Raw genomic sequence first — 27,535 nt, 5'->3', positions numbered from 1 at the left:
AGAAGCATGTGGGGTAAGAAGGGGATAGATGGAGAAAAGAAGGTTGTGGATGGTGCTAGTATCTGGTGGAGATAATGCAAGCTCCAGAGGGATGATCAGACTTGCCTCACTTTTGCAGGGCCTTTTGAGGATGCCTTGAAGCTTCATGAATCCACAGACATGATTAGCTCCTCCATTGAGGACCAGTGGCCGAGTCCTCCCACCAGGAGGGCACCAATAGCACCTACTGAAGAACAACTGAGACAGGAGCCCTGGTACCATGGGAAGATGAGCCGGCAGGATGCCGAGAAGCTCTTATGCATGGATGGAGATTTCTTGGTGAGGGACAGTATCACAAATCCAGGACAGTATGTTCTAACGGGCATGCAGAGCGGGCAGCCGAGGCATCTCCTCCTCGTGGATCCAGAGGGAGTGGTAAGGGTCCTAGATTACTACTTCTCAAATGCTTTGCTAGCAAAATAATGAGTGAAGGAGTGTCTAAGGAAGTGTGAGGTATGGGTAAGAGTGAAGGACTGTGTAATTTAGTATTTATACACTGCTTATAACCTAATCAGTTTACATTCAGGTTTACATTCAAATATTTCTCCCTATCTGCCTGGTGGTCTCTTAATCTGGCTAATGTACCTGGGGCAATGGAGTGTTAAGTGACTTGCTCAGGGTCACAAGGAACAATACTGGGCTTGAACCTTCAACCTCAGGGTGCCGAGGCTACAGCCCTAAGCACTAGGCCACTCATCCACTCCATTCCTTTTCAGTAGTAGCTCTAGGTGAACTAGGAAACATTACTACTACTAATTATTATTATTTCTAGAACACTACCAGATGTATTCAGCGCCATATACAGTCACAAAGGAGACAGTCCCTGCTTGAATGAGCTTACAATCCAAATAATCAAGGCAGACAGGATGTCAGAGTAGGGGTTACAGTTAGAGGGGATGGTTAAACTGCTGTTTAGGGTGGTGAGCAGAGGGCAGAGGGGAATAGGGTTACGAGTTGAAGGCTGTGGGATCTCTTAGAGAGAGGAAGAGATAATGTTTACTATAGATGGGCAGACTGGATGGGCCATTTGACCTTTATCTACCATCATGTTTCTTTGTTTAAAAAGGTGGGTTTGCAGCCTACTTTTGAACAAGGGAAGGGGCGTGGTGGACGGACTCGGGTAGTTTATTCCAGTAATACGGGATGGTGAGATGAAAAGAACGAAGTCTGTAATTGGAAGTGGAGGAGAAGGGAACAGCTAAAAGCAATCTGTCACGGAGTTTTCGGGGACTTGTATATGGAGAAAGAAGAGAGGAGAGATACTGAGGGGCTGCAGAACAAACACACTTGTAGGTTAGTAATAGGAGTTTGAACTGTATGCCAAGGCAGATAGAGAGCCAGTGAAGTGATTTGAGAAGAGTGGTGAGGTGAGTGTAGCGAGGTTGGCAGAAGTTAAGTCGTGAAGCAGAATTTTGCACAGATGGCAGGGAGGGGGGGGGGGGAGAGGCGGTTCAGCGGAAGGCCTGTTAAAAGTAGATTGCAGTAGTCTAAGCGTGAGGTTATGAGAGTGTGGACAAGGGTCCAGGTAGTGTGCTAAGAGAGGAAGGGGCGAATTTTGGTGATGTTATAGAGATAGAAGCAACAGGCTTTAGCAGTCTGTTGGATGTGGTAACAAATGAAAGGTCGGAGTCATGTATTATAGGTGTTTCCCTGTCTCTGGAGGGCTTACAATCTGTAAGGTCAGTTCTATAAGAGGCTCCATTTATGCACACCTATGCATGTAAATGATGTCAGTAATTGGCATTAAGGGTGTTGATACTAGGCACTAGTTCATAAACAGTGTGCCTAAGTTACACAGTGCACAACTGCAAGGGGATGTAAATGTGGGAGGAGCATGGGAGTGCCTTGGGCATGTTCCCTAGTGATGTGCGCAACTTATAGAATACTATCAGTTGTGCTCATTTAGGCGTATGCCTACCATTAGGCGTGTCACAGTAGACTTACGATACTATTCTATAACAGCTCAGGTGTGCCCTGAAGCCATTATAGAATTGGTGCCACTTTACTGAATTTGCCACCTAAATTCATACCAGAGGCAACTGGAGGGTTAAGTGTCGTGCTCAAGGTCACAAAAGAGCCACAGTAGGATTTAAATCCTGGCTTTCCCGGTTCTCACTCACTGCACTAAACCCTAGGCTACTCCTCCAATCACATTTATGCCCACGAAGCAGCAGCGTGACAGGGAGAGTATTTATACAAATGTGAAGAAGGCTATATGGGAGAGGGAGTGTGTGGGTGTGCTTAAGGAAGCATGCATTCAATTTAGGGATTTGATATAACTGGACAGTGGAATTTCCTGCTCAATGAGGTAAAAACATTTTCATAGATTCATTATTAAATGGCACGAAACCTCCCATGAGACAGTGATGAGTAGATAACTGTCATCTTCTTTGGTTTCTGTGTTTGCATGGCTGTGATGTGTGACAGTTGTGCAATGGATTGGGAGGGGGAGGTTACTGAGTTTCTAGTCATAAAGCCCCTGACTCCCAGCCATGGTGCCGCTTATCCAATCTTTTGTGTATGTACATTAACCAGCAACTTCTCTCACATCATTCCAGGTGAGGACAAAGGACGTTCTGTTCGGGAGCATCAGTCACCTGATCACCTATCACTTACAGAGTGAGCAGCCGATCATGGCAGCAGACAGTGAACTCCACCTACGACAGGTGGTGAAGAGGAAGGCGTGACTGCTGGGTATGTACCTCAGTCCGGGAGAGGGCGGGGTGCCCTGTATTCAGGCTGTTAATATCTGCAACCATTTTTCCGCAGTATTGTTTCTTACTCTACCTCCCTCCACCTCTTGCCACCTTTCCCCCTGCTCCCTGGAGACACTGTCCTCATTCCAATCCTCTAATTAATCAAGAAATTAGTGATGGGATGCTGGGACCTACTGATTTTGTGTTTGACCTGCAGAATCTGAAGAATGACAGGGAAGGTTTGGGGGAGCCTGGGTGTAAAATCTGCAAGTAGGGGAAGTGATAAAGTGTAGGGTCCAGGGAAAGACGTAAATAAAATCCCCAATCAATAAATAAAAGGAAAGACAGAATGGTGACACCATGAAAAAAGGGCAGGCAAACAAAGTGAGGAGAATGAGCTATCTCTCCTCTGGCCTGCGGTGTGTGCCCTGGCAGTGTCTGCTGTTCTAATACGGCCAGTGTGCACTAGTTCCTTCTAGTTTGTGTCATCGGGGTGTGTACAGCGTCTGCCACAGCTTTGTGTGCCACCGTGATGTGCAATGTCTGTCCTGTCACTGTGGTCTCCAGTGTCGGCTATGCGCACAGCGTCCTGTTGGCGGCGTGCTGCCGTGATCTGCAGTGTCTGCCATGGCATTGTATGCTGATCTGGTCGGTAGTGTCTGTTCTGTTGGTGTACCACTGCGGTGTACAGTGTTTGCCCTGATATAGACTTTTTGCCCTGATATGCACTTTCATGTGTGCAGCGTCCTCTCAGTGCACGCTGCTGTGGTTTATGACACTGTGTGCTGATAGCAGCTTCTGTGGCCAGATTCTCTCATGTTTTTGGTTTTCTCTGCAAACAGACTTTTCATGGATCTGAGTTTGAAGCCACTGAAATCCTTCTAGAGGAAGAAACAGGAGCAGCTCACCTCAGAGGAAGAGAAAATGAGGATTCCTTGAGGGCACCAGAGACTGTTCCATATCCCTAACTCTCTCTCCATCTTCTCTCTCCAGCAGCTGATGATTTGTTTGTCTGCCTCTTTTTCTGCACTCCCTCTGGCATGATTCCATCTGTGAGCCGATCTGTCTGCAAGACATTATCCTGTATACACTTTCATAGCATGTGCTGGGAGCCAAGAGTGTCCCTGGGCCTGAGGCCCAGACTCTATACTGAGCTGGGGATGAGAGGAGGAGAGGAAGAGCAGGACCTGGACCTGGGAAAATTCCAATATTTTTCAATAGACTGCAAAAAATGGCAAGGATGACTGCCCCCACAACCCTTTTGTGATTTTCCTAATAAATGAATTGAGTATGGTTGGTTCCAAGATGTATCTGTAGTCTTTCCCACACTCCTGAATCATGCAGTCACCAGTAGGCCACACTCCAAGCACTGAAGTTACATTGGGATGTCAGCTTCCACACCGGCCCCTTCTTTTCAACGATTTGACAGCATTCACAGTTACTGCAGCCCCAACTTCTCCCAGCAGGAGGTACTGTAGGGAATGGGGCATAGATTCTGGCAGTGGGGAGCCCACAGCTCCTGGAGTCTAAGCCTCTTTGAGTAGGTGCTGTGAGGAGTTCACAGATTCTGCAGTGACAATCTCTCCCCACAGGAGGCACTGTGGGGAATAGTATGGATACATAATCTATGGTGTAATAACACTTAGATGAGTAAATATACGAGATGTATTACAACAAATAGTAGTAGTTATTAGGAGAATGGGATGATTCAGCACAGACCTTTCAGAGCGGTCCTTTCAGCATGGGACAGTTCATTGCAGCCGTTTCATCATGCCCCTTTCAGCGCGGGCTGTTTCATCTCTTAATATTACAACACCCTCTTAAGGTCAATCTTGTACTCCACTAGTCTTCCCTCTAGACAACTTTCTTTTTCAATATATTGTAAAGGGAAACCTTATGATGCGCCCAATTGACCTGTGATTTTGCACCCCCCCCTTTCAAACCTTGAAGTCACCAAATGATATGGAGGCAGGAGAAGAAGACCGCAGGTGGGTTAAGGGAAAGGAAAGAAGCACCAGTGGGGGGGCAAAGGGGGTTATGCCTCCCCCCTCTTTCATACTTGAAGTCACCAGATGATGCGTAGGCAGGGGTATAAAAGGCCATGAGTGGGTGAAGGGAAGGGAAAGAAGCACCAGGGAGAAATGGCCATGCTGAACTGGGCTGGCTGAACTGGCCGCGCTGAATCGTCCTAGACCTATTAAAATGATATATTTAATGCCTTGAAGCTTTGGACTCTGAGAACTAAAGAGCTTGGAGCATGAATCTAGTTAAATGCAAAACAGTGAAATAATCTCTGCTAGGAGTTGAAGTAGCTGCTGAGATTCTGTCACAGATGCCAAATGAAAGAAGCAGCAGGAGGGCAGTCACTACAGGGCTTATTGACACTCACTGGTACTGAAAGCAGAGCACGACTTGCTTAGTAGCGGTGATGTGCCCTGCCATACAGGAAACCAGGCTTCTGCTCTCCAGAGTGTTTCAGAAGCGTGATAACAACCCCCAGGGGAAAGGGAGTTCAACTGTTACTCAACAGTGACACCTAGTGACTGGCTGAAGAGTGTACATGTGGAAGGCTCCCAAGTAAACTGTAGTGCCTGCATTAGAAAATGCTACGTCAGCTTTCACTATCAGGCAGAAACTGTCATGCAAAAAAGGACCGAGGAAGCAGAAGGTGGTGTTTCAGGACAGTGACTGCACAAATAGTTCCAGGAATTTCCTCACGGAGTACTGGTTTCAACTGAGAACATATTGTTCCCTGACTGTATTTAGAAAGGCAGAGGAGAACAGTGCTTGTGTTTAATTAAGCTAATAGATCGCTTTTCAGTAACACCAATCAAAGTGGTTTAATAAATTCATAAAATAATTGGAAAGAAGAAAGGCACACAATTTTTATGATACAATAGGGTACAGTTGGAGGGACAGAACAGATTTGTTGAGAAATTAAACATATTATATGGAAGAAGACTGTAACAGAAGGCAAAGAATTGACAGAAGGATAGTGCACAGAGAATCCAGATTTCTAGGCCTCACTGTCTTTGTTAAGAAAACTAATGACCTTCCTTCATCTTTAAATGTGAAATATTTGAGTATTCCAAGGAAAAGGAATGCTCTTCAAAATAATTACAGTTCAGTCTAAAGAGTGAGTTGAGTGATACAGAGCCTGTCGCCTCTAAAACTGGAGGTCTCAGGGGATAAACAAAGGGATACAGAGCTTGATGCCTCCAAATCTGGAGGACTCAGGATAGACAAAGGAATACAGAGCTTGTCACCTGTAAACCTGGAGGACTTAGGGGATAGATGAAGGGATACAGAGCTTGTCGCCTCTAAACCTGGAGGACTCATGGGATAGATAAAGGGATACAGAGCTTGTCACCTCTAAACCTGGAGGACTTAGGGGATAGATAAAGGGATACAGAGCTTGTTGCCTCTAAACCTGGAGGACTCATGGGATAGATAAAGGGATACAGAGGTTGTTGCCTCTAAACCTGGAGGACTCATGGGATAGATAAAGGGATACAGAGCTTGTCGCCTCTAAACATGGAGGACTTAGTGAATGGGCACAGGGATACAGAGCCTGTCATCTCTTGGGGATAGACAGGGATAGAGTCATCACTTCTAAAACTAGAGGACTCAGGATGGAGTACAGAAATACAGAGCCTCTCATCTCTAGGACTTGAGGACTCAGGAATGCAGAACATGCCATCTCTAGGACTGAAGAGATCAGGAGATGGGTAAAGGGTAGAACCTGTCATTTCTAGGAGGATGGGTAGAGAAAGAGTCTGTCACCTCTAGGACTGGAGGGCTTAGGAAATGGGCACGGATGGACACGGTGATACAGAGCCTGTCACTTTTAGGTCTGGAGGGCTCAGGGATACAGATCCTTCCACCGTTAATGGAGATGTTGTACAGTGAAACAGAACCTTTTACTCGTGATCTGAAATATGATTGCTTCCCAAATACCTGTGAGCCACAGAATAAAATAAAGAAATGTAGAGAAGCAAGGAACAGAAGGGAGTCTAAGGCTGATGCTGCGGTATTAATTAGTGTTTAGCTTCAAACTCTTACCGCCGTGTTCCCTGATCCCTGATCTGTAGTTCCGTGGTCGGCAGAGTGTGCATGCGCGCTTAGGGGTCTATTCTAACGACCGGCGACAGGTAACACACCGCGACTCTCCCCTCCCCCAGCGCCGAACCTACCCGGCACACCCGAAACCCCCGTTGACCCTCCCAGCCGACCCTCCCATCACTAGATGGCCGACAAACCTCCCGGCTCTAGCAGCATCCGAGGCACAGTAAACATGCTGCTTCGCGGCCTTCTACTGGCCTGATTTCCTCTGCCGCGTCCCTGATGACATCATCAGAGATGCGGCAGAGGAAATTAGGGCAGTAGAAGGACGCGAGCAGCGTGTTTACTGTGCCTCGGATGCTGCTGGAGCCGGGAGGTTTGTCGGCCATCTAGCGATGGGAGGGTCGGCTGGGAGGGTCAACGGGGGTTTCAGGTGTGCCGGCTAGAGTTGCGCCGGGGGGAGGGGGGGGGGGAAAAGGAAACATGCAGCTCAGGGGGATGGGAGGCAGGCTGTCATCAGGTGGGGAGGTTAAATGGAAACATGCTGCTCAGGGGGATAGAAGGCAGGCAGGTAGGCTGGCATCAGGGGTGGGGGGGGGTTAAATGGAAACATGCTCAGGGGGATGGGAGGCAGGCAGGCTGGCATTGGGGGGGGGGTAAATGGAAACATGCTGCTCAGGGGAATGGGAGGCAGGCTGGCATCGGGGGGGGGGGGACAAAGTCTGGAAGATAGTGATGGGGACATAGGAAGGATGCACTGATTGCACTAAGGACATAGAAAGGGGCACTGAGGGCACTAAGGACATAGGATGCACTGAGGGCACTAAGCAGGACAGAGGCACTAAGGACACGGGAAGGAGGCACTGGGGGCACCATGGACATAAGGAGGCACTGGGCCACTAAGGACACAGTAAGGAGACACTGGGGGCACTGAGGACATGGGAAGAGGCACTGGGGGCACTAAGGACATGGGAAGGAGGCACTGGGGGCATTATGGACAAGGAAGGAGGTACTGGGGGCACTAAGGATGTAGGAAGGGGTACTAAGGACATGGGAAGGAGGCACTGAGGGCACTAAGGACATAGGGAGAGACACAGACAGAAAAAATGACAGACAGACAGGCAGCGTCCAAGGAGAGAGCTCAAAGGAAAGAAAAAAAAAAAAGACAGACAGACATCTACTCTAGCACCTGTTAATGTAACGGGCTTAAACACTAGTATATAGATATAAAACAAAAAGCAAAGGAAACAAGGTGATACATTTTTTATTGGACTAACGCAGTGCATTTTATGATGAGCTTTCAAAGGTAACCCTTCTTCTTCAAATCAGAAATAAGCAAATGTTGAAAAATATCAGTATATATAAGGAAAATATGAAAGCTTTTCAGTGATAGTTTCACAGGAAGAAAGAGGGATGGGTGGGTAAGTAGGAGACAGAGAGATGACAAAGCAGTTTTAAATTTCTTTGTAGCGTGAAAGAAAGCTCAGATTTTTGTTAAGCCCTGTCTGGTAGGTGTCAACATATTTCATCATTTTAATTTCAAAGGTCTTGCGTTCTTGGATTGTCTTAAAATTTCCTTTTTGTATTCTCACCACAAAATCATTGGTGCAGTGATAACATGACCATTTATTTTTTCCCACAAAACGGGACTGGATCCTTCCTCAGACCCTTTCCCCAGATCCCAGAACAACCCCTCCCCCCCCCGGAACCCATTAGATATAGTGCAAAATCTAGACAGCAGATATAAATTCTCAAAACTGACACATTTTGATTATTAAATTGAAAATAAAATAATTTTTCCTACCTTTGTTGTCTGGTAATTTCATGAGTCTCTGGTTGCACTTCCTTCTGACTGTGCATCCTTTCTTTCTTCCTTTCTTTCTGTCTTTCTTTTTCTCTCTCTGCCCCCCCTTCTTTCTGTCTTTCTCCCAGATCCCCCCTTTCTGTCTTTCTTTCTCTCTCCCGCCCCCCTCCTTCTGTCTTTCATTCTCTCTCCAAGCCCGGCCCGGCCCCCACCCAAGCCACCGCTGCACTAACATCATCTTCGTGCAGTGACTGCACAAGCCTTCCTCCCCCCTCCTGACATCAATTCTGACATTGGAGAGGAAGTTCTGGGCCAGCCAGGCAGCGCTTGGCTGGCCTGGAATTTCCTCTCCTATGTCAGAACTGACGTCGGGGGGGGGGGGGGGAGAACCTTGTGCAGTTGCTGCATGAAGATGATGTTACTGCGGCGGTGGCTTGGACAAATAGGCGGCAGCGGCCCGTTTTTAGCTTGCCTGTCCCGCTCCATCTGAAAATGGGACATTTCGGCGTCCCTAAGCTGTGTGTGGGGACAATGGGACAGGTGAGCTAAAAACGGGACGTATGGTCACTTTACATATGAGTGACCATGGGATCCTTTGAGATGTGCTTGCACAGTTTGCAGCTTACCACATTGCAAGGATTTGTGTCATTCTCTTCTTTGTAGGTTTGTGTGGGGAGCTTGCTTTTCACCAATTTCTGATTCAGATTAGGTGGATGACGGAAGGCAAGCACAGGTGGTGCTGGGAATATTTATTTTAGTAATTCTTGGTCCTGGAGTACTGGTTGTAGATCTTGTATAATTTTTCTTAGTTTTTATAGCTCTGGATTGTATGTCACTACCAAGGGAGTCCTGTCTGTAGTTTTCTTGTTCTTGTAGTGTAATACGTTTTCTCTGAGTGTTTTAAGGGAAGAGGCAATATTCTTGTAGACTATTTTAGGGCTGTATCCTTTTTGTTTAAAGGATTCAGTCCGTGCAGATACGGTGGTATGTGGCATGACTGTGTATAATGGATTTTTTTTTTAATATGTGAAGGGTGATAGCTGGAATTGTGGAAGTAGCTACATTTGTCTTTAGGTTTCTTGTATATAGATGTTTGTAGTAACCATTGTTGATAAGGACTGTAGTGTCTAAAAAATTGACTTTTTCTGGGGAAAAGTCAATTTTGAATTTGATTGTGGGATGGTTTGTATTGAAAGAATTGTAAAATTGTTTGAGTCTTTTCTCCCTCAGTCCAAATTATAAAAATGTCATCAATATACCGGTGGTAGTTCAGGGGCTTGTCTGATATGTATTTAGAAATGTCTCTTCTAGTTCAGCCATGAAGAAATTTGCCATCCTGGTGCCCATAGCCATGCCCATGATTTGCAGATAGATATCATTATTAAAGATAAAAGAAAAGCAAACAGGGTCATGGAAGGCTAATCAGACTGTCTATGTGAGAACTTGTGGTTATTTCTTTCTTTATTTAAAAAGTTTCTACTCTGCACCTTCTACTATTCTGGGTGGCTTACAATCAACTTACTGTATATGATATATCCACTCATAGGCAGAGGAATGCTGCTTTGTTTGGGGGGAGGGACCAGGAGCTCCACCCTAGTGCATGACCTCTCAGAAGCTCCTGAGTCCCTCACCCACCTCTTCCCGGTGCATCCACAAGCAGGCTTGCCCCCGGAAGTAGAATGAAGGGTTCTGGGGCAGGCCTGCTGTTTGACGCTGCGCGGTGGCTACCCGAAGATTTAAAACCATAACACCAGGAGATGGGAGGGCGGGCAACAATCGGTAACTGAAAATTTTGGGGGAGGCTATGGCCGCTGTGGCCTCCCGCCTTCCGATGCCTATGCATTCACTCACATCAATAAAATCATGCATATAATATACAAAAATATGCAAAACAGGCTGCAACCTCACCACCAACCATGCTAAAGGCTAAAATCATCTAATGAAAATGGTATCTTCAGTAATATGCTTGCATGAATAGAAAGGCCTTCACTTGCTTTCTAAAAATAGAAATTACATCAGTCTGTCTTAAATACTGTGGCATTGAATTCCAGAACACTGGACCAGCAATCATAAATGTTTTGTCTCTCAATATATACAACCTCACTTGTCTGAAAGAAAGCACATCCAATAAGCCCTTATGAGCAGATCTTAAATTTTTTATAGGTCTACTAGTATTTTAGCCCATTACATTAACGGGTGCTAGAAGTCTGGTCGGCTCTCGTAATCCCTTGCCGCCGCCCCCCCCTTCCCTTCCCGCGGTCCCAACTCCAATCCTGCCGACTCCAGCAGCGTCTGCAGCACTGTACACACGCTGCTTTGGGGCCGTAAAAGGCCCCAAAGCAGCGTGTGTACAGTGCTGCAGATGCTGCTGGAGTCGGCTGGTTTGGAGTCGGGACCGCGGGAAGGGAAGGGAAGGGGGGGGAGGCAAGGCGAAGAATTTACTTTTACCAGAGCAGGGAGTCCAGCGCTGGCGGCCAGTCCTGCCGGCGAGTGTAGTTAGGTGCTGTACGGCTGGGGACCCGCGTATGCGCACTCCTGCCACCATGGACCTACATCTCATGGAACAGGGAAAATGGAACACGCAGGTAGGAGTGCGCATGCGCGGCTAGGGTTTTATTATATAGGATGTATACTTAAAGAAGAGGTCAAACATAGTGGAAAAAGTTCATGCAATGCCTTAAACAATAAAATTGCCAACTTAAAGGAGATCCTCAAATGTACAGGACGGTCCTTGTGGGAGGATCCCAAAATCAGATGTGCTGCGGCATTCTGAGCCACTTGGGTGACTCTACTCAACTCAGTAATCCCCAAAGCAAAACAATCGAATGTTATACGTTTGCTACACCACTTGAACAGAAGACAAACACTTCCAGTCTCATGAAAGCCATTTCTGTCTGGATTATACACTTCCAGGTACACTGCAAGATGGGTGCCATGGAATGGGGGGCATAGCCAGGGTTCAAATGGTTTATGCTTTAAGGTTTAAATTTATTTAATACAGTATACTGCCCTTCCTTAGGCACCTCCCACTTATGGCCCTTGTGACCTTGGGCAAGTCATTTCATCCTCTGGAGTCAGGGGAACTTGAGCCTGGACTCAGATTTGGAAAAGGACTGTAATGAAATCAAAATTCCTGCTTCGATTTCCAATCCACTGGTTCTTTGTGGATGGAGCATCGCCTTCACTCCCACAACTCTGTACTTTGGATACTCACTTTACATGTGATTAAACCTAAGATCTTCTACCGCATCACAACTTTCAGTTCCTTTGGTCTTAATGGCAAGACTTTCTCCAATTGACATTCCACATTCTTTGCTACTGTTCCTACTTTAGGGAATTCCTTTTCTTCTGAAATCCGCGTAGAATTCTCTTACGTTAAATTTTGTTTTCTTATAAAATCTCATCTCTTTAAACAAGCTATTCTGGAAGAGGAGTGGTAGTATTTGGGGTTCAGAGACTTCAGGTCAGCAGGACTGGAATATGCATTCTTAATTGGATGAATTCTTTTAAATGAATGCCTTGTCTATTGTCTTATCGTTCCTATTGAATTTGGAGTTCCTTTCTATATATGTTTTTATTTGTAAACCACTTTGATGGTCAAGTGAAGGACAGTATATAAATTTATAATAAACCATAAATCATAAAAGCAAGTTAATTTAAATAACTATGGCTGCATGATAAAAGATTCCACTTTAGGAGTCACTATGTGGCATCATTGTGGACAACATGTTGAAATCCTCTGCCCAGTGTGTGGCAGTGACCCCCCCAAAAATCAAACAATATTGAGAAGCATTAGGAAAGAAATGGGAAAGGAAACAGAGAATGTCCTGAAGCCAGGACCAGTAATAGGGGTCTACTTTACAAATTTTTACCCTGGGCCTCAGCATGTTTAAAACCAGCCTCGTCTAATGCCTTCACAGTCCTTGAGTATTTTCTGCAATTATGGTTACCTCATCTCAAAAAAGATATAGAGGAATTAGAAAAGTTATAGAATTTTTTTTTTTAATTAAAAAACTTTATATACCTTTATGCACAGCGGTTTCCATAAAAATAAACATACATAATTGCAGAGTACAAAACAAAATTACATTTCTAAAATTAAAACTAACGGCCTCTTTTACAAAGCTGCACTAGTGGCTGCCGCACAGCAACAGCACCGAAGCCCTTTAAATCTCTATGGGCTTCGGAGTCGTTAGCGCAGCGCAGCCGCTAGCGTGGCTTTGTAAAAGAGGCCGTAAATTACAATATCATAAAATACATTTTCTTTTTTAAAAAAAACAAACATTTGCACCCAAGGCAATTAATAACAAAGGGGGTCTGCTAAATGCTAGGATATAATGGACGCATTAGCATTTAGCGCGCGCTAAATAGGCTACTGCACCTTAGTAAAAGGGCCCCAAAGGTACTTAAGAATCCACATATTGACTCAAACACAGAATCAAGACAGAAGTTGCATCTATCAGAAAATCCTATATAATAAAACCCTAGAGCTCGCATGTGCTCTTGAAATTTCATGATCCCTGCCGCTGTGATTTCTGATCCATGGCCGCGTTCCATTTTAGAACGCGGAGGCAGGGATCACTCTAGCCACTCCCCTCCTCCCGCCTCACCAACCTCTGGAGGAAGCGCAGGCAAGCTTGGTCCCGATTGGTGCTGGTGGCGGCTGCCGGGAGGAGGGCTTCGTGGAGCGCCGCCGCATGCCAACACCTCACAGTCTCCTGAGCCGTGTCCTCGCTACCCCGATTGTCGGCATTCAGTCTTCACGCTTCCGTGACGCAGGGTAAGGGTAAGGGAGCCGAGTCAGCGGGGGTTGGGCTGGGAGGGAAGAGAAGCGGTCTGCCTCGGGTTTTTCAAGGCCTGGCTTCTTCGGGCAGCAGCAGCATTTACAATTCGCTGCTGTTGACAGCTTCAGGCCTTCCTCTCTGGCAGGTCCTGCCTACTTTCTGTTTCAGGAAGACGACCCGACAGAGAGGAAGACCTGAAGCCGGCAACAGCAATGAATTGTGAATGCTGCTGCTGCTGCCCAATGAAGTTCAAGGAGGAAAGGGAGCAGAGGGGGAGAGAATGGCTTGGAGGGAAGAAGAGATGGCAGGGCATGGAGGGAAGGAGGAATGTATGCCAGACCAAAGGAAAAGGAAGGAGGAGATGCCATATGGAACAGAGACAGAGAGAGGGCGGACACTGAATGGAAAGAGAAGAGAGGGCAGTGAATGGAAGGGGCAAGACAGAGGGTGAACAGTAGATAGAAGGGGTAGAGAGAGGGAGACAGACACTGAATGGAAGTCTGAGGGACAGGAGGAGCAGACGTTGGAAGGAAGTGGGGAAGAGAAAGAAAAAAGGGCACATGCAGGATTGAGGGAAGAGGATAGAGTTAGAAATAAAGATAGACAGACAGGGGGCCAGGAAGAGACAGACAGAAAGAATGACAGACAGACAGCATCCAAGGAGAGAGAGACAAATAAAAAAAACCAAACAGACAGACATGTACTCTAGCACCCGTTAATGTAACGGGCTTAAACACTAGTATGTTAATAAGAAGGCTGAGTAGCTCTACAAATAGGTGTCCACAAATAGCTTGGTTTTCAACAGCTTTCTGAAACTAAAACGGTCCGTGCTTAATCTTAGATGTCCCGACTAGTGCTACCCGATTCAGGAAAAAATATTTTGATTCGATTCGATTTTCCTGCCCAAATGGGTATTTTTTTTTCAAACATCCTGGTGGGTTTATTTTATAGCCTCTTCACCCCCTTTGCCCTCTCATAACCACACTGGCGCTGTGGTGTAAACAAAATAAACAAAAAAGACTTTTCCTCTCTGTTAAAATCTAGCTCACGTTCGTGATCTAACACCACCTCGGCAGGATACACATTTCAAATCTGACATATTGTAATCACAAAATAGAAAACAAAATTATTTTTCTACCTTTTGTTGTCTGGTCATTATTCAGATCTTGTTGGTCCCAGGCTCTGGTTGTCTTCTGATAACTCACTTGCCAGGATCTCCTTCTTTCTTCGTGCTAACCACCCATCTTCTATCTCTGTACTCCCCTTCTGTTTCCCTTCCCTCTCCCGGAGGTCTGGCATCTTTCCTTTTTTTCATCTCCATCCCCAGATCCACCTTTTCTCAAATATCCTTTCATCCAGCATATCTCCCTCCTTCCCCACCACCCCAGGTTCCACCAGCTCTCCCTTTCTCTTCCCAACTAACCTCCTATCCAGTATCTCTACCCCCCCTGTGTACTTCTCTCTCTTTCTGTTCCTTCCCTCCCTAAATCCCATTATCCACCATCTCTCTCCCTCTTCTGTTTTTAGATCCATTATTTCTTCTATCCCTCCCCCCATTTCCCCTCTCCCTCCCCTAACTCCCCTCTCCCCCAAGTTTATCTCTCCCTCCCCCAAGTCCATCCATCTTCCCCCTCCATCTTCTCACCATCTCTCCTTCTCCGGTCCACCAACTCCAAGTCCATATCCCCTCTCCCCCCAGCTCTGACTCCCAACACAGAAGCCCAGTATTTGTTGGCAGAGGGCAACACTCGTGTATTGTGGCACCTACCAAGAGCTCCGGGCGCTTCACACAGCGGTCATACACTTTTCCTGTGAGCTGCAGAAGATGCGGGCCTTGCAAAAGCCGCATGAGAAGCGTCTCCGCACTGCAGCACTTCCCAATGCGCTCACACCGCTCCTTGGGAACCCCCGTGCGGCACCACGTCACCCAGTGCTCACAGGTGCGCGGGGCTCTGGCCGACATGTGGTTGATGAAAGGCTAGCCGCTGGCAGGACCCGGAAGAGCAGACGCGTGCCAATGAGCAGCAGCAGCAGCAAGAACGATGCATGCAGGTAGCGGATCGGGGGCGTTTGCTGGGCTCCGGGGGGAAGCATGAGCATGCATGCAGGAAGATGAGGCGCGGGCATCTGCTTCTAGCCATCCAATTAAAAATCACCTTGTTGCTGCTATTCTGCTCCCAGAGGTCCACTCGGCTTTCCCTCTGCCACTGGAGTCCATGCTTCTGGTGCTTGAACGGGTCTCTAGCAAGGGAGCAGATGAATCAGTGAGTTCGATTTTTTACAAAATCAAATCGATTTGAATCGATTCACCCGAAGTGAATCGGTGAATCGATTCGAATTGTGAATCGGGCAGCACTAGTCCCGACAGCTTATTCCAAAGTGACATTCCAGCTACAGAAAACATCATAGATTTTGTGGCTACATATCTCACACTTTCTTCAGTAGTCGACAATAGTTTCATGGCACCATCATAATGCAATGCTCTGCTTGGGCTTTAGACCTTCCAGAGGGATTGAAACCAGAAAGGGGCCAATTGGTAGCCAGTGGAGCCGTTTCAAGATCGGGGTAATGTGTGCTGTTCTAGAATCTGGCTGCAGAGTTCATAAGAACCTGCAAGGCTTTCAACTTAACCTTGGTTAAACCCAAAAAAAGAGAGTTAAAGTAATTTAATCTTGATAAAATCAAGCTTTGAACCACTGTTCCAAAGTCATATAGGACTAGATTCACTAAGCAAACTGATTGTGTACTGATCGGTTTGCGAGCCCTTTACGACCCGATTTTCCTCCAACCCAATTCACTAACCTCTGTGCCGATCATCCTCCGATCCGATCCCGATCCGCGCATGCAAATGAAGGGAAGGGCATCCAAAAGTGGGAAGGACGCGATTCACATAGAAAATTAAGGAACACCAACTGGGCTGCCCGATCAAAAAATAAGCGACTGCTGAGGACTACCGTATTTTCACGCAAATAACACGCACCCGTATAAAACGCGCACACGGATATAGCGCGCAGAAATCACGATGATTTGCACAAAAACTTTGATATACCGCGCTCACGGGTATACCGCGCATGCTGCCCGACGCTCCTTTCGCCCGCCCTGACTTTCCATGCGCTGTCCCGACTCTCCGTTCACCCCCCCTGACTTCCGTGCACTGTCCCCCCTTGAAGGTCTGTCCCCATCCTGAAAGCCTGATGCCCCCCCCCGACGTCCGATACATCCCTCCCCCCCCCCGAAGGACCGCCGACTCCCCAACAATATCGGGCCAGGAGGGAGCCCAAATCCTCCTGGCCACGGCGACCCCCTAACCCCACCCCGCACTACATTACGGGCAGGAGGGATCCCAGGCCCTCCTGCCCTCGACGCAAACCCCCCTCCCCCCCAAGAACCTCCGACCGCCCCCCAGCCGACCCGCGATCCCCCTGGCGACCCCCACGACCCCCCCACCCCCCTTCCCCGTACCTTTGGTAGTTGGGCCAGAAGGGAGCTCAAACCCTCCTGGCCACGGCGACCCCCTAACCCCACCCCGCACTACATTACGGGCAGGAGGGATCCCAGGCCCTCCTGCCCTCGACGCAAACCCCCCTCCCCCCCAAGAACCTCCGCCCGCCCCCCAGCCGACCCGCGATCCCCCTGGCGACCCCCACGACCCCCCCACCCCCCTTCCCCGTACCTTTAGTAGTTGGCCGGACAGACGGGAGCCAAACCCGCCTGTCCGGCAGGCAGCCAACGAAGGAATGAGGCCGGATTGGCCCATCCATCCTAAAGCTCCGCCTACTGGTGGGGCCTAAGGCGCGTGGGCCAATCAGAATAGGCCCTGGAGCCTTAGGTCCCACCTGGGGGCGCGGCCTGAGGCACATGGTCGGGTTGGGCCCATGTGCCTCAGGCCGCGCCCCCAGGTGGGACCTAAGGCTCCAGGGCCTATTCTGATTGGCCCACGCGCCTTAGGCCCCACCAGTAGGCGGAGCTTTAGGATGGATGGGCCAATCCGGCCTCATTCCTTCGTTGGCTGCCTGCCGGACAGGCGGGTTTGGCTCCCGTCTGTCCGGCCAACTACTAAAGGTACGGGGAAGGGGGGTGGGGGGGTCGTGGGGGTCGCCAGGGGGATCGCGGGTCGGCTGGGGGGCGGTCGGAGGTTCTTGGGGGGGAGGGGGGTTTGCGTCGAGGGCAGGAGGGCCTGGGATCCCTCCTGCCCGTAATGTAGTGCGGGGTGGGGTTAGGGGGTCGCCGTGGCCAGGAGGGTTTGGGCTCCCTTCTGGCCCAACTACCAAAGGTACGGGGAAGGGGGGTGGGGGGTCGTGGGGGTCGCCAGGGGGATCGCGGGTCGGCTGGGAGGCGGTCGGAGGTTCTTGGGGGGGAGGGGGGTTTGCGTCGAGGGCAGGAGGGCCTGGGATCCCTCCTGCCCGTAATGTAGTGCGGGGTGGGGTTAGGGGGTCGCCGTGGCCAGGAGGGTTTGGGCTCCCTTCTGGCCCGATATTGTCGGGAAGTCGGCGGTCGTTCGGGGTGGGGGTGCGAGTGGTCCTGCCGGGGGGGGGGGATGTATCGGACGTCGGGGAGTCGGCCGGGCAAGAGGGCTTGGGCTCCCTCTTGCTCCGATCGTGGATGCGGGTGCGGATGGGAGCGCGTGCGAGCGGTCGTTCGGGGTGGGGGTGCGAGCGGTCCTGCTGGGGGGGTGAATCGGGCGTCGGGCGGGGTGGGAACTATGTTTTAAAACTTTGGTATACCGCGCTCACGCATATAACGCGCGAGGGGTATGCGCGGTAGGTAAAAACGCGTATAACGCGCGCGTTATATGCGTGAAAATACGGTAGTCGCTCAGGTCCTTTCCAACAGCCCTGCTCTCTGCCCCGACTAGCCTATCCTTCCCCGCAGTGCGAGCCCGTGGGTTTATAGCGGGTTAAAACCACGGGCTCGCAAAGTAAAAAAAACCACGTAAAGTAAAAGTGAAAAAAAAAGTGAAAAAGCTCTGCCAGGCACGAAGGGCCAGCGCATGCGTAGACAATCTACAGGCAAGGAAGATGGTCTGCGCATGCTCAAGGATTGCTCTCCAGCGATCTGTGCGGTCGGTGGGGGTCGTGCCAATGATCACCCCCATTTGCATGACATCGTGTTGAGAATTCATTGGCCTGCCACGAATCGCACACAGATTGGGCACGAACAGGCAAGTAAGTGAATCTGGCCCATAGTTTCAAAAGGGAAAAAGGGAATGAGGAAAGGCTAAAGAAGTGTAAGAAGAGATAACTGGGAGGAAATAGAATAGAGGTGTATAAAATAGTAAGAGTAGAACAGACACAAATCAGTTATTTACGCTTTCAAAAAGTATTAAGACCAGAGGGGCACACAATGAAGTTTCATGTTGTACATTTAAAACAATTTTAAGAAAATATTTTCACTCAATACATTGTTCAGCTTTGGAATTCATTATTGGAGGATGTGATAAAAGCTGTAATAAGTATTTATTATACTGTTCAGACCGGTACATATTTGTTTAAGTATGAACACTTCTAAATATGAACTTGGATTTTTTTTTTAAAGCTGATGAAGTTATTGCCCTTTCTAGCCAGTAAATTTTAACATATGTTTCGGAGGAGGTTCTAAGGCTTTTTTCCTTTTCTTCAATGAATCTGGGAGGTAGGTATACAAGGGTTATTTTTTGGGATTGATTTGGAATTTTTAAGTCTCCATATCATTGTGACATAATTAAATGTATAGGCTAATGTTCTGGTGTTCACAAGTTTTTTTTCTGGTTAAACATTCATTTATGATTCAGTACTTGCCATTCCATTAAGTTTTGAAATTTGAAAATTAAAAGTTTTAAAAAACAAAGTTATCAATTAAAAGGACTTTAATAGTGACAAGTGTTAGTATAAAAAGAAAGGCAGGTGAGACTAATGATAGTTCACAAGGGAACGCTTTGATATGACGTGTTCCAAAGGCTATGAACACTTGAGGTATTTTCACCTTTCAAAAAAAAAAAAAATAATTAAAAAAAATAAAATATATATATATATATAATGTATTTGGAATATGAATAAGGTATATAGGTTTTTAGAAAAGATTCCTTCATATATTCATCTTAATTGGAGGGTTTTTGATATTAGGGCGTCCAACACATTTATTTGTCTAAGGCTTACTCCTGCCCTAGTTCTTATTTCCAAACACAGTTTCGACAATGTCACACTGAAAATTCTGCCACTTTCACCTGTTCATAACTTACAAGTCTGAGGTCAGTTTTAAAAAAGGATTAGATTCATAAGTAACATTCCTTCATCCTAATTCCAGTGTAAAATCTGACTTGACAGAGCTGTTTATGAGCAGCAGATGGCGCCAAAGAAGAAAAAGGGTCTTTTAATTTAAATATGTGATGGTGAGACTGGGGACGATATAGGAACTGCTTGAACCGTTGCTACCAGTGGCTGTTCTGGGAGAGCTAATTGTGCTTTTAACCCCTTGCATTGTCAGTTCTGTAATGAGAAAGAAGGACTGCGCTACATTAATGCTAAAATAAAGCAACACAATGCCAATCTCAGGTTAAGCTTGTAGTTAGACTTGTTTTGTACCTATTGTGGAGCTAATAATCACTTGTCTAAATCCGAGTTAAGCACCTGAGTTTTGGGAGTACTTTTGTAAGGCATTGGTATGTGGGAAACAGTGCTTTATATGTCATAATGGCGACTTATCAAATTACATGAGATTTGGAGGCTCATTTCCGTATAAACCTATTCTACTTTTGTGTGTCTAAGTGCTTTGAAAATGAGCACCGTAGGCACCTTTTTGATCCGAGCAGAGGCGTTTCTGGGGCAGGGTTGAGACAAGGTTTGGACTTTAATAAAAATACAAACATATCGCCTAAAATAAACTGGGATAGCAGGTGTGTGTACTTCCGACTGGATGTTTTCAAAAGGGAAGATCCTATATACTCCTAAGCTGGAAAATTAGACACACACATTTTCATATAGTTTGGAACAGTGGTCTCCAACTCAAACCCTTTTCAGGGCCAGATTTTAGATTTATAGGTACTTGGAGGGCCTCAGAAAAAAAATAGTTAATGTCTTATTAAAGAAATGACAATTTTGCATGAGGTAAAACTCTTTATAGTTTATAAATCTTTCCTTTTTGGCTAAGTCTTAATAATAATATTGTAATTTATAGCTAAAGAGACATATAATCAAGAAACTGTTTTATTTTACTTTTGTGATTATGATAAATGTACCAAGGGCCTCAGAATAGTACCTGGCGGGCCGCAAGTGGCCCCCCGGGCCCCGAGTTTGAGACCACTGGTTTGGAAATATAGAGTCCACCTTTCAAATCACATTTCTTTTGTTTACTATAAATGTCCCAATGTCTTATTAGTATATAGAAAGAGGCTGACAGCCCACTTCAGTGCTTTTCCAGCCGTCAGGTTTCAAATATAGGGAGGGCGTTCTTACATACCCAGCGGCATCTTCTTATGATATTTTCCCCTGCTTTCGGCACTTCCCCCCCCCCCTCCCCTACAAATTGCAATACCCAAGTGAAAAATGTTCAAAGAAGGCTAACAATAGCCATTATTTATTTTGTTTATTATTTTTTTTTCTTTGTTGGGATTTATTGACCGTCTTAATGAAGAAATTCACCGAAGGCACACCCTTTTATTAGGAATATGAAAATGCAGCAACAGACTCAGGGAGAGGCGGCGAAGGAAGTGCTATGTTTGTTGGGCATCGAAGTGATGCATTTTGCTCCCTGTCCCCTCCCCCTCCTACGCCGTCCCGTTAACTCAACTAGGAAATTCAACGGTAAAAAGCAGAAACGAGCCAATGAAAAAGGGCCGTGCATGCCAGTGATCAGTTATTTAAAGCTTATTGTTGATAAGGCAGTGGCTACTTTGACACCTTGGAGCGTGCTATGAACCTGGGCCCAGAGGGAACGGGCCAGTAAATGGTTAACACGGAGGGTGGAGACCCAGGTAAACCCCCGTTAGTTCCATATAAGGTATTGATTAGAATAAAGAGAATAATTTACAGACCCTGGTCCTTAGGGGGGTGTGTGTGTGTAGTTCGATTCTCACCCCCAGCTGCCTCTGCATGGACAAGCGGCGCGAGTCAACCCTAGGGCCGTCGAATGACGTCACCCGCTGTCCACAGAGAACCACGTCTACAGGTAAGTAACCTCGCTCTCCGTGACCGTTGGATGAGGCGCATCAGCCTCCATTATTACCTCAGCTATAAGCCTAGATCGTAAACCCTGGAGGGGGAAGAAGTGACTTTTACTCCCCCCTGAACGGAATCCAGTTCCAAGATGGCACGGCCGTTTGGGGGGCTTCTTAGAGAGAAGAGGGCGGCGCCGGGACCGGGGAGGCTTCTCTTGCTCGCGATGAATGAAGTCTGACAGCCCAGCGGCCGCTATAAAAGGGACGGGGCTGGGCTGCAGCTCCTTAGTCTGAGCCTGGAACTGCCAAGTGGCGCTCAACCGCTGGAGTCTGCAGGTAAGGTCCCGGACTCGCGGCCAAGGCTCAGCCTTACCGATTTGCCCCCGGGGCTCTTCCTTTGGTTGGGTCGGTGTACATGTGTGCTGATCATGTGTGTGCTTGCATGTCCGTTTCACCTGCCTCAGGTGTCCTGGGAGGGTTTCCCAGACCGGCTCCGGTTGATCGCGGTGGGATTGAGCTGGATTAGAAGCAGAGAATCGAGATGTGCAGGATGACATCTGCCTAATGTCTATTGTACCGGATCGTCTGTACTTCTGTGTATTGCTAATGTACGCCTCTGTGTTACAATATATAAATGTATGTGTACAATCTCTGTTTGTATAATATGTGTCCCTCTGTGTGTATAAAGCATCCGATTGTAGGTCTGTGTGTATATCCGGGATCACAAGTCTTTCTGTATATTCATGGATTTCTGTGACTAACATACATGTCTCTCTGTGTATCAGCACTTCATAAATGTTGTCGCAACACTTTTTTCTGGGTTTATTAAAAATCCATTTATAAATATAAGGGTCTCCCTCTTTAGTGCTATGTGGTTTGTTTGTGTTTTTAAAAAAAATAATTTTTTTTTTAAAAATTCTTTATTCATTTTCAATATTTTCAATAAGTGCAATACAAATTAAATACATTTTATATTTAAGACATCACTTAATACTCTTTCAAAAAACAAATCAATCTATATCCCTCCCCCACCCTATCCCATAACTATTATAAATTTTCTTTTAAAACTATTTTTAAAAAAAAATCTTTATTCATTTTTAAACTTATAATAAGTGTGATAACATATCCATGCAAAACTATTTCAAATGCCAACACAGCAGTAGGGAATATAGCAGAGTATCACATACCTGAGGCAGGAGTGTATGCAGGTGAGAGATGTAACAGGATGTGGGGTCTGACTGTCTTCCTCTCCTCTTCTCCCCCCCCCCCCCCTCAGGGAAGCAGACCCTGCAGTCAGGCTCTGGGAGAAAGCATAGGTAAACTCACAATTAATCCGTCTCAGTGGTTCCCCCAAGGCACTGTGGAGCTGGCACGGACTTCACCTTTTTCAGTGGATCACTTCTGCTGCCAAAAATTAAACATTTTACAGTAAAGAGTTTCTAACTGCCTTGTCTGGCTTTGGGAGTGTTTCCTACCCTGTATAAACAGACTTTTTATTCCTGAGAAGCTACATTCAATCTCTCCTGCCAGGTGAAACGTTGCCTCCCAGCTATAAGCAGCCTCATTTCCTTTTTTAACTCTTTGGTGCCAAGGAGTTAGGATTTTCTAGTTAGCTTGCACCATTAGCACTAAAGGCAGGCTATTAAGACACCACAGGTCTATAAATCCTAGAATGCTCTGCTTGACAGTTTGAGCAAGAAGCAAAAGGCAGTTCAGTTAAATCTCTAGTCCTGTTACTAGAGAATGGCACGGTGTCAAAATTCATCACCATTCCCATCCCCGCGGGAAACCATCCCGTCTCATTCTTTAGCGTCTTATCTCAACCTCAGGCCTTCTACACCAGCATTTTTCAATGCAAGGCTTGAGGGTCAGTGGTTGTACCCATTCATACTTTGATTCTTCCTTCTCTCTTTAAAGAATGGCATGAGGATTATTTCCTGCAGTTATTGTGGGGATGGGAATGGTGATGAATTTTGTCACCGTGTCGTTCTCTACCTGTTACCTGGTGTCTAGACATGCACCCATTAAACAAGGAAATGACAAAAGCAGACACTAGCAATAACTGAGGGGGGGAGGGGAGGGTCTTAAATAATAAAAAAAAGAGCTTGCCTCCAATTAGACCAGGTAGAGCTGGGGATGTTACTGAAGGAGGAGCCAGCCATCCTACATCAGGGCCATTGCTTGTCTGGCTTGGACTCTGTCCTTTCCTGCAGGGAACCAGCCTCTCTTAGCCAGAAGACTGAACAGGAAGTATGGAGGAACTGTCACAGTTTACAGATGAAATCAAGCTCAAGAAATTAGGGCCTTGAAATGAGTTGGTAATTTGGGCCTAGTTGAAGGGTTCACAGCAGGGCTCCTGTCAGACTCCTGTGCACTTGTGGATTCTGCTTTATCTCTCCTCCCCAGTCCCTGCTGTAAGAGCCACAGAAACAAACAAGACTGGTGCAATGACTGGGCTAGACAGAAGGGTATTAAAGGATGGTGGGGGAGGGCTCCTGAGTCTAAAAGCTGAATTGCCAGTTCCAGGACTTAAATGCTGCAGTTAATAAACCAAGGTAAGTTAAATTGACACAAGGCAGATAGGTCACTGCCTCAGAGGGGCCTTACATTTGGGTCGATGGAGAACAACTTAACTGACCAGGGTTACAAGAGGTGTTTGGGGGATAAATAAGATTTGAACCCTGGCCTTCCTGATTCTGTACATTGCTCTAACTGCTAAGCCATGCCTCCAGCCTAAGCTGATAGGCTAAATATCCCAGTTCCCTTCTCCTGGCATTCCACAAATGAAAGAAGAGATTCTTCCCTTTCCACCTCCTAGATTAGGGGTGGGCAAACTTTTTGACTCGTGGGCCACAATGGGTTCTTAAATTAGACAGAGGGACCATAACTTTTTAAACCCCCAGTACCTTTTTAACCCCCCCCCCCCCCGTTGTACCTTTGTAAATCCCCCTTATAGCCTGGTGGTCTAGCGTGTATCCCTCCCTCCCTCCCATCCCTTGTGCAGCAGAACCCTTGCCCAGCTTCCATCCTTTCCTCCCATCCCTCGTGCAGCAGAACCCTTGAGCACCTGCCCCCGCTGTGCTGCTGAACCGCTGACCCTCCCATCTGAATCCTGCCTAGCCCTATATACCTCCCTCTAGAGCAGCGTTGGGCCGGAAGCACTCTTATCAGGCTGCTTCATGGCCTTCTCTCATCGGGACCTCCCTTGTGTTGTGTTACTGATGACATCATCAATGATGCAGCAGAGAGAATTCCCCGATAAGAGAAGGCCGCGAAACAGCCTATTTAGAGTGCTGCCGGCATGACGCTACTCTGGAGGGTTTGGATGGTTGGCAGGCCAGATTAAAAACCAAAATGGGCAAGATATGGCCCATGGGCCGTAGTTTGCCCATGTCTGTCCTAGATGCTATAGCATACTCAGGGACAGGGCCCTTCGTCTGTGACGAGATTCTTCCTTTGGGATAATGACTTCATTGGGTTACTTGTTTATTTTCCAGAGGGCAAGCTCTGGGTGTAAATTCTGCCCCCACGCCTTCCAGCTGCACCGGACCAGCATGTGGCTGCTGGAGAAAATTCGTGGATCTGTGGACAACAGTGGAGCCCGATCCAGTGATTCAGACAAGCAGTCGAAGGGGGCACCCTACAGCAATGTCCTGACTCCAGATAAAATTCCAGACTTCTTTATTCCACCCAAACTCACCTCTGGGGGACCTGAGGGTGAAGGGGCAGAAGGAAAAGCCAAGCCAAACCTGGGCACATCTGCCTCTGAACAGAACTTGTCAGCTAGGAAGCCCCAGCGTAGCCCACGACTGCCAAGCAAAACGGTTTCAGAGAGTAAGAATCTGTTAAAGGCAGCCAACCGGCACATCATCCAGATAGAAAGTGCAGATGAATGGGCATCAGAAGAGGACTTCAGCACCAATGCAGATCCTCAGTCCCAGACTGCCATGTCTCTTCCCTATGTACCCAAAGCACAGACCTCCTACGGTTTTGCCACCCTCATGGAGAGCCCGCACACCAGGAGGAAGGAATCCCTCTTTCACAGTGATCATGGCAGCCTATCCCAGCTCTCCTCCCAGTCCAACTCGCCAAGTTCTCAGCGCAAGCATGCAGACAGCAGCAGCAAGGTGAATGGAGAGAGCGCCCACCTGAACCCGTCTGACATTGGCATGTCCCTCATGAATCCTTATCGCTATTTCAGCGGAGGGGAGAGCGACACCTGCTCCTCGGCTGAGTCCTCCCCTTTCAGCTCCCCACTACTTTCCAGATCTGTATCCCTGCTCAAGATCTTCAGCCAGGATAGTCAGTCCAAAATGATCAAGCTGAAACACTCAGTAGCCCGGAACAGCTCGCTGTCTACAGATGAGTGCAGTTCGGCAGACACCAGTCCCAGCTTCCCCCGGCGGCTGAGGGGTGCTGTGCCCCCTGCTGGGGGCAGCTCTGCCCAGCAGAGCCTCCTGCCCTTAAATCTGCTTCAGGAGAGGGCTCAGAAGGAGCACACCATCCACCTGAGCAAAGGGGGCAAGCTGTACCTGTCGGCTGAGTATGATGCAGCTAACGCCCGCCTCCGGGTGCGTCTCCTCTCGGCCGAGAATATCTTTCACAAGCTGTGTGACGTGAAAAGCATTAACTGCTGCGTGGTACTCTACCTGAACCCAGGCAAGGTGCACAAGCAGAAAAGCACCATTATCAAGAATAGCCGAAACCCTGTCTTCAATGAGGACTTCTTCTTTGACGGGCTGGGCACCAGCAATGTCAAGAAGATGACGCTGAAGCTGAAAGTGCTGCATAAGGGCAGCAGTCTCAAGAGGGATACCCTACTGGGGGAGAAAGAGATGCCACTGGCCACCCTCTTACCTTTTCTATGAATTTCTTGTGATGCTGGGTGGGGGAGAGGCATCTAAGCACAGAGTGGTCCAGTCCTAAACATGTCGCTCACCACCCATCTAACCTTGTAGCACTTAGCTCCTCTTTGCTTTTATTTTTATTATCATTAACAGTTAAGGTTGAGTTAGGGCCATAGTTCAGATAGGACTGGCCCAGCCTAATTGTAGATATTTGGTACCAGGTAAGTTGCAGAGCACAAAGACTTGGTTAATGTACTGTATTCCCTAGCTCAGACAAGAGATGTGATAACATAACACTACATGATGGGGAGACCTAACACTTATATTCATTAGGTTGCTCTGAGAATATTGACTTGTATCTTACAGGATGATTTTTCTCTTCTGCACGAAGTCCTGTTTTTATGAGATAGCATTGCAATACACTAAGGGCTCCTTTTACGAAGGTGACTAGGGCCTTAACGCGCGCTAAAATGCTGCGCGTGCTATCCGCTACCACTTCCTCTTGAGCAGGCGGTAGTTTTTCGGCTAGCGCGTGCTAAAAACGCTAGCGCACCTTTGTAAAAGGAGCCCTAAGAGAAGTGTCTGAAATGTAACATCTCCCCGCAGAAACTGAGTGCCTGGGCATCCCTAGATCTAGTTTTCCAAAGCTAGTTTTTGCGCAGTTCAAGTTTCAAGTTTTATTAATATTTGATAAAAACGCTTATAAGGAATTTCTAAGTGATTTACAATGTAAAAATAGGCATCTAAAACATATAAACGACAGATATTACTCTTGACAAACTTTTTTGTTTTTTTTAAGGGGGGGGGATAAAAGGCAGAACTACAATTTTCTAGAAAAGCACATAAATGGGGAAAAACATTAGGGAAGGGATTAAGAGCTGTCTAAAATATGACTGGGTTTGTACACGGTAGGACAATGATTGTGAGGAAGAGAACTGCTCTGTCTAATTAATCCTGGTATTTTTCAAAAGCGTCTATATAGAGAAAGCTTTTGAGGGAGCCTTTAAATCTCTCCAGTATAGTTTCTTCTCTATGATAAAGTGGCAAATAATTCCATAATTGGGGAGCGGAAAACTTTACATAGTAATATAGTAGATGACGGAAGATAAAGACCTGAATGGTCCATCCAGTCTGCCCAACCTGATTCAATTTAAATTTTTTTCTTCTTCTTT

At 47.1% G+C, this 27,535-nt stretch overlaps 2 protein-coding genes across 2 annotated transcripts in view; both read left to right on the top strand.

The window, feature by feature from the left end:
* The window catches only part of SHC2 (SHC adaptor protein 2), a 41,246-nt gene extending 37,264 nt beyond the window's left edge, over positions 1 to 3,982 (top strand). Inside the window, exons 11-13 of the mRNA XM_033956507.1 lie at positions 119 to 414; positions 2,598 to 2,733; positions 3,578 to 3,982. Of these exons, the coding sequence (XP_033812398.1) occupies positions 119 to 414; positions 2,598 to 2,726 (425 nt within the window). The 3' untranslated portion in view covers positions 2,727 to 2,733; positions 3,578 to 3,982. The remainder of the gene's footprint in view (positions 1 to 118; positions 415 to 2,597; positions 2,734 to 3,577) is intronic.
* Positions 3,983 to 21,820: 17,838 nt separating this feature from the next.
* Positions 21,821 to 26,826, top strand: C2CD4C (C2 calcium dependent domain containing 4C). The gene is made up of 2 exons (XM_033957364.1): positions 21,821 to 21,852; positions 25,014 to 26,826. Exon 2 carries the CDS (start codon positions 25,071 to 25,073, stop codon positions 26,382 to 26,384), a length of 1,314 nt encoding a protein of 437 aa, XP_033813255.1. The 5' UTR covers positions 21,821 to 21,852; positions 25,014 to 25,070; the 3' UTR covers positions 26,385 to 26,826.
* Positions 26,827 to 27,535: the final 709 nt, after the last annotated feature.

Source organism: Geotrypetes seraphini, chromosome 8 (genome assembly GCF_902459505.1).
Source record: "Geotrypetes seraphini chromosome 8, aGeoSer1.1, whole genome shotgun sequence".
In the NCBI taxonomy this organism is placed as follows: domain Eukaryota; kingdom Metazoa; phylum Chordata; class Amphibia; order Gymnophiona; family Dermophiidae; genus Geotrypetes; species Geotrypetes seraphini.
This window is presented reverse-complemented; position numbering and strand designations above follow the sequence as displayed.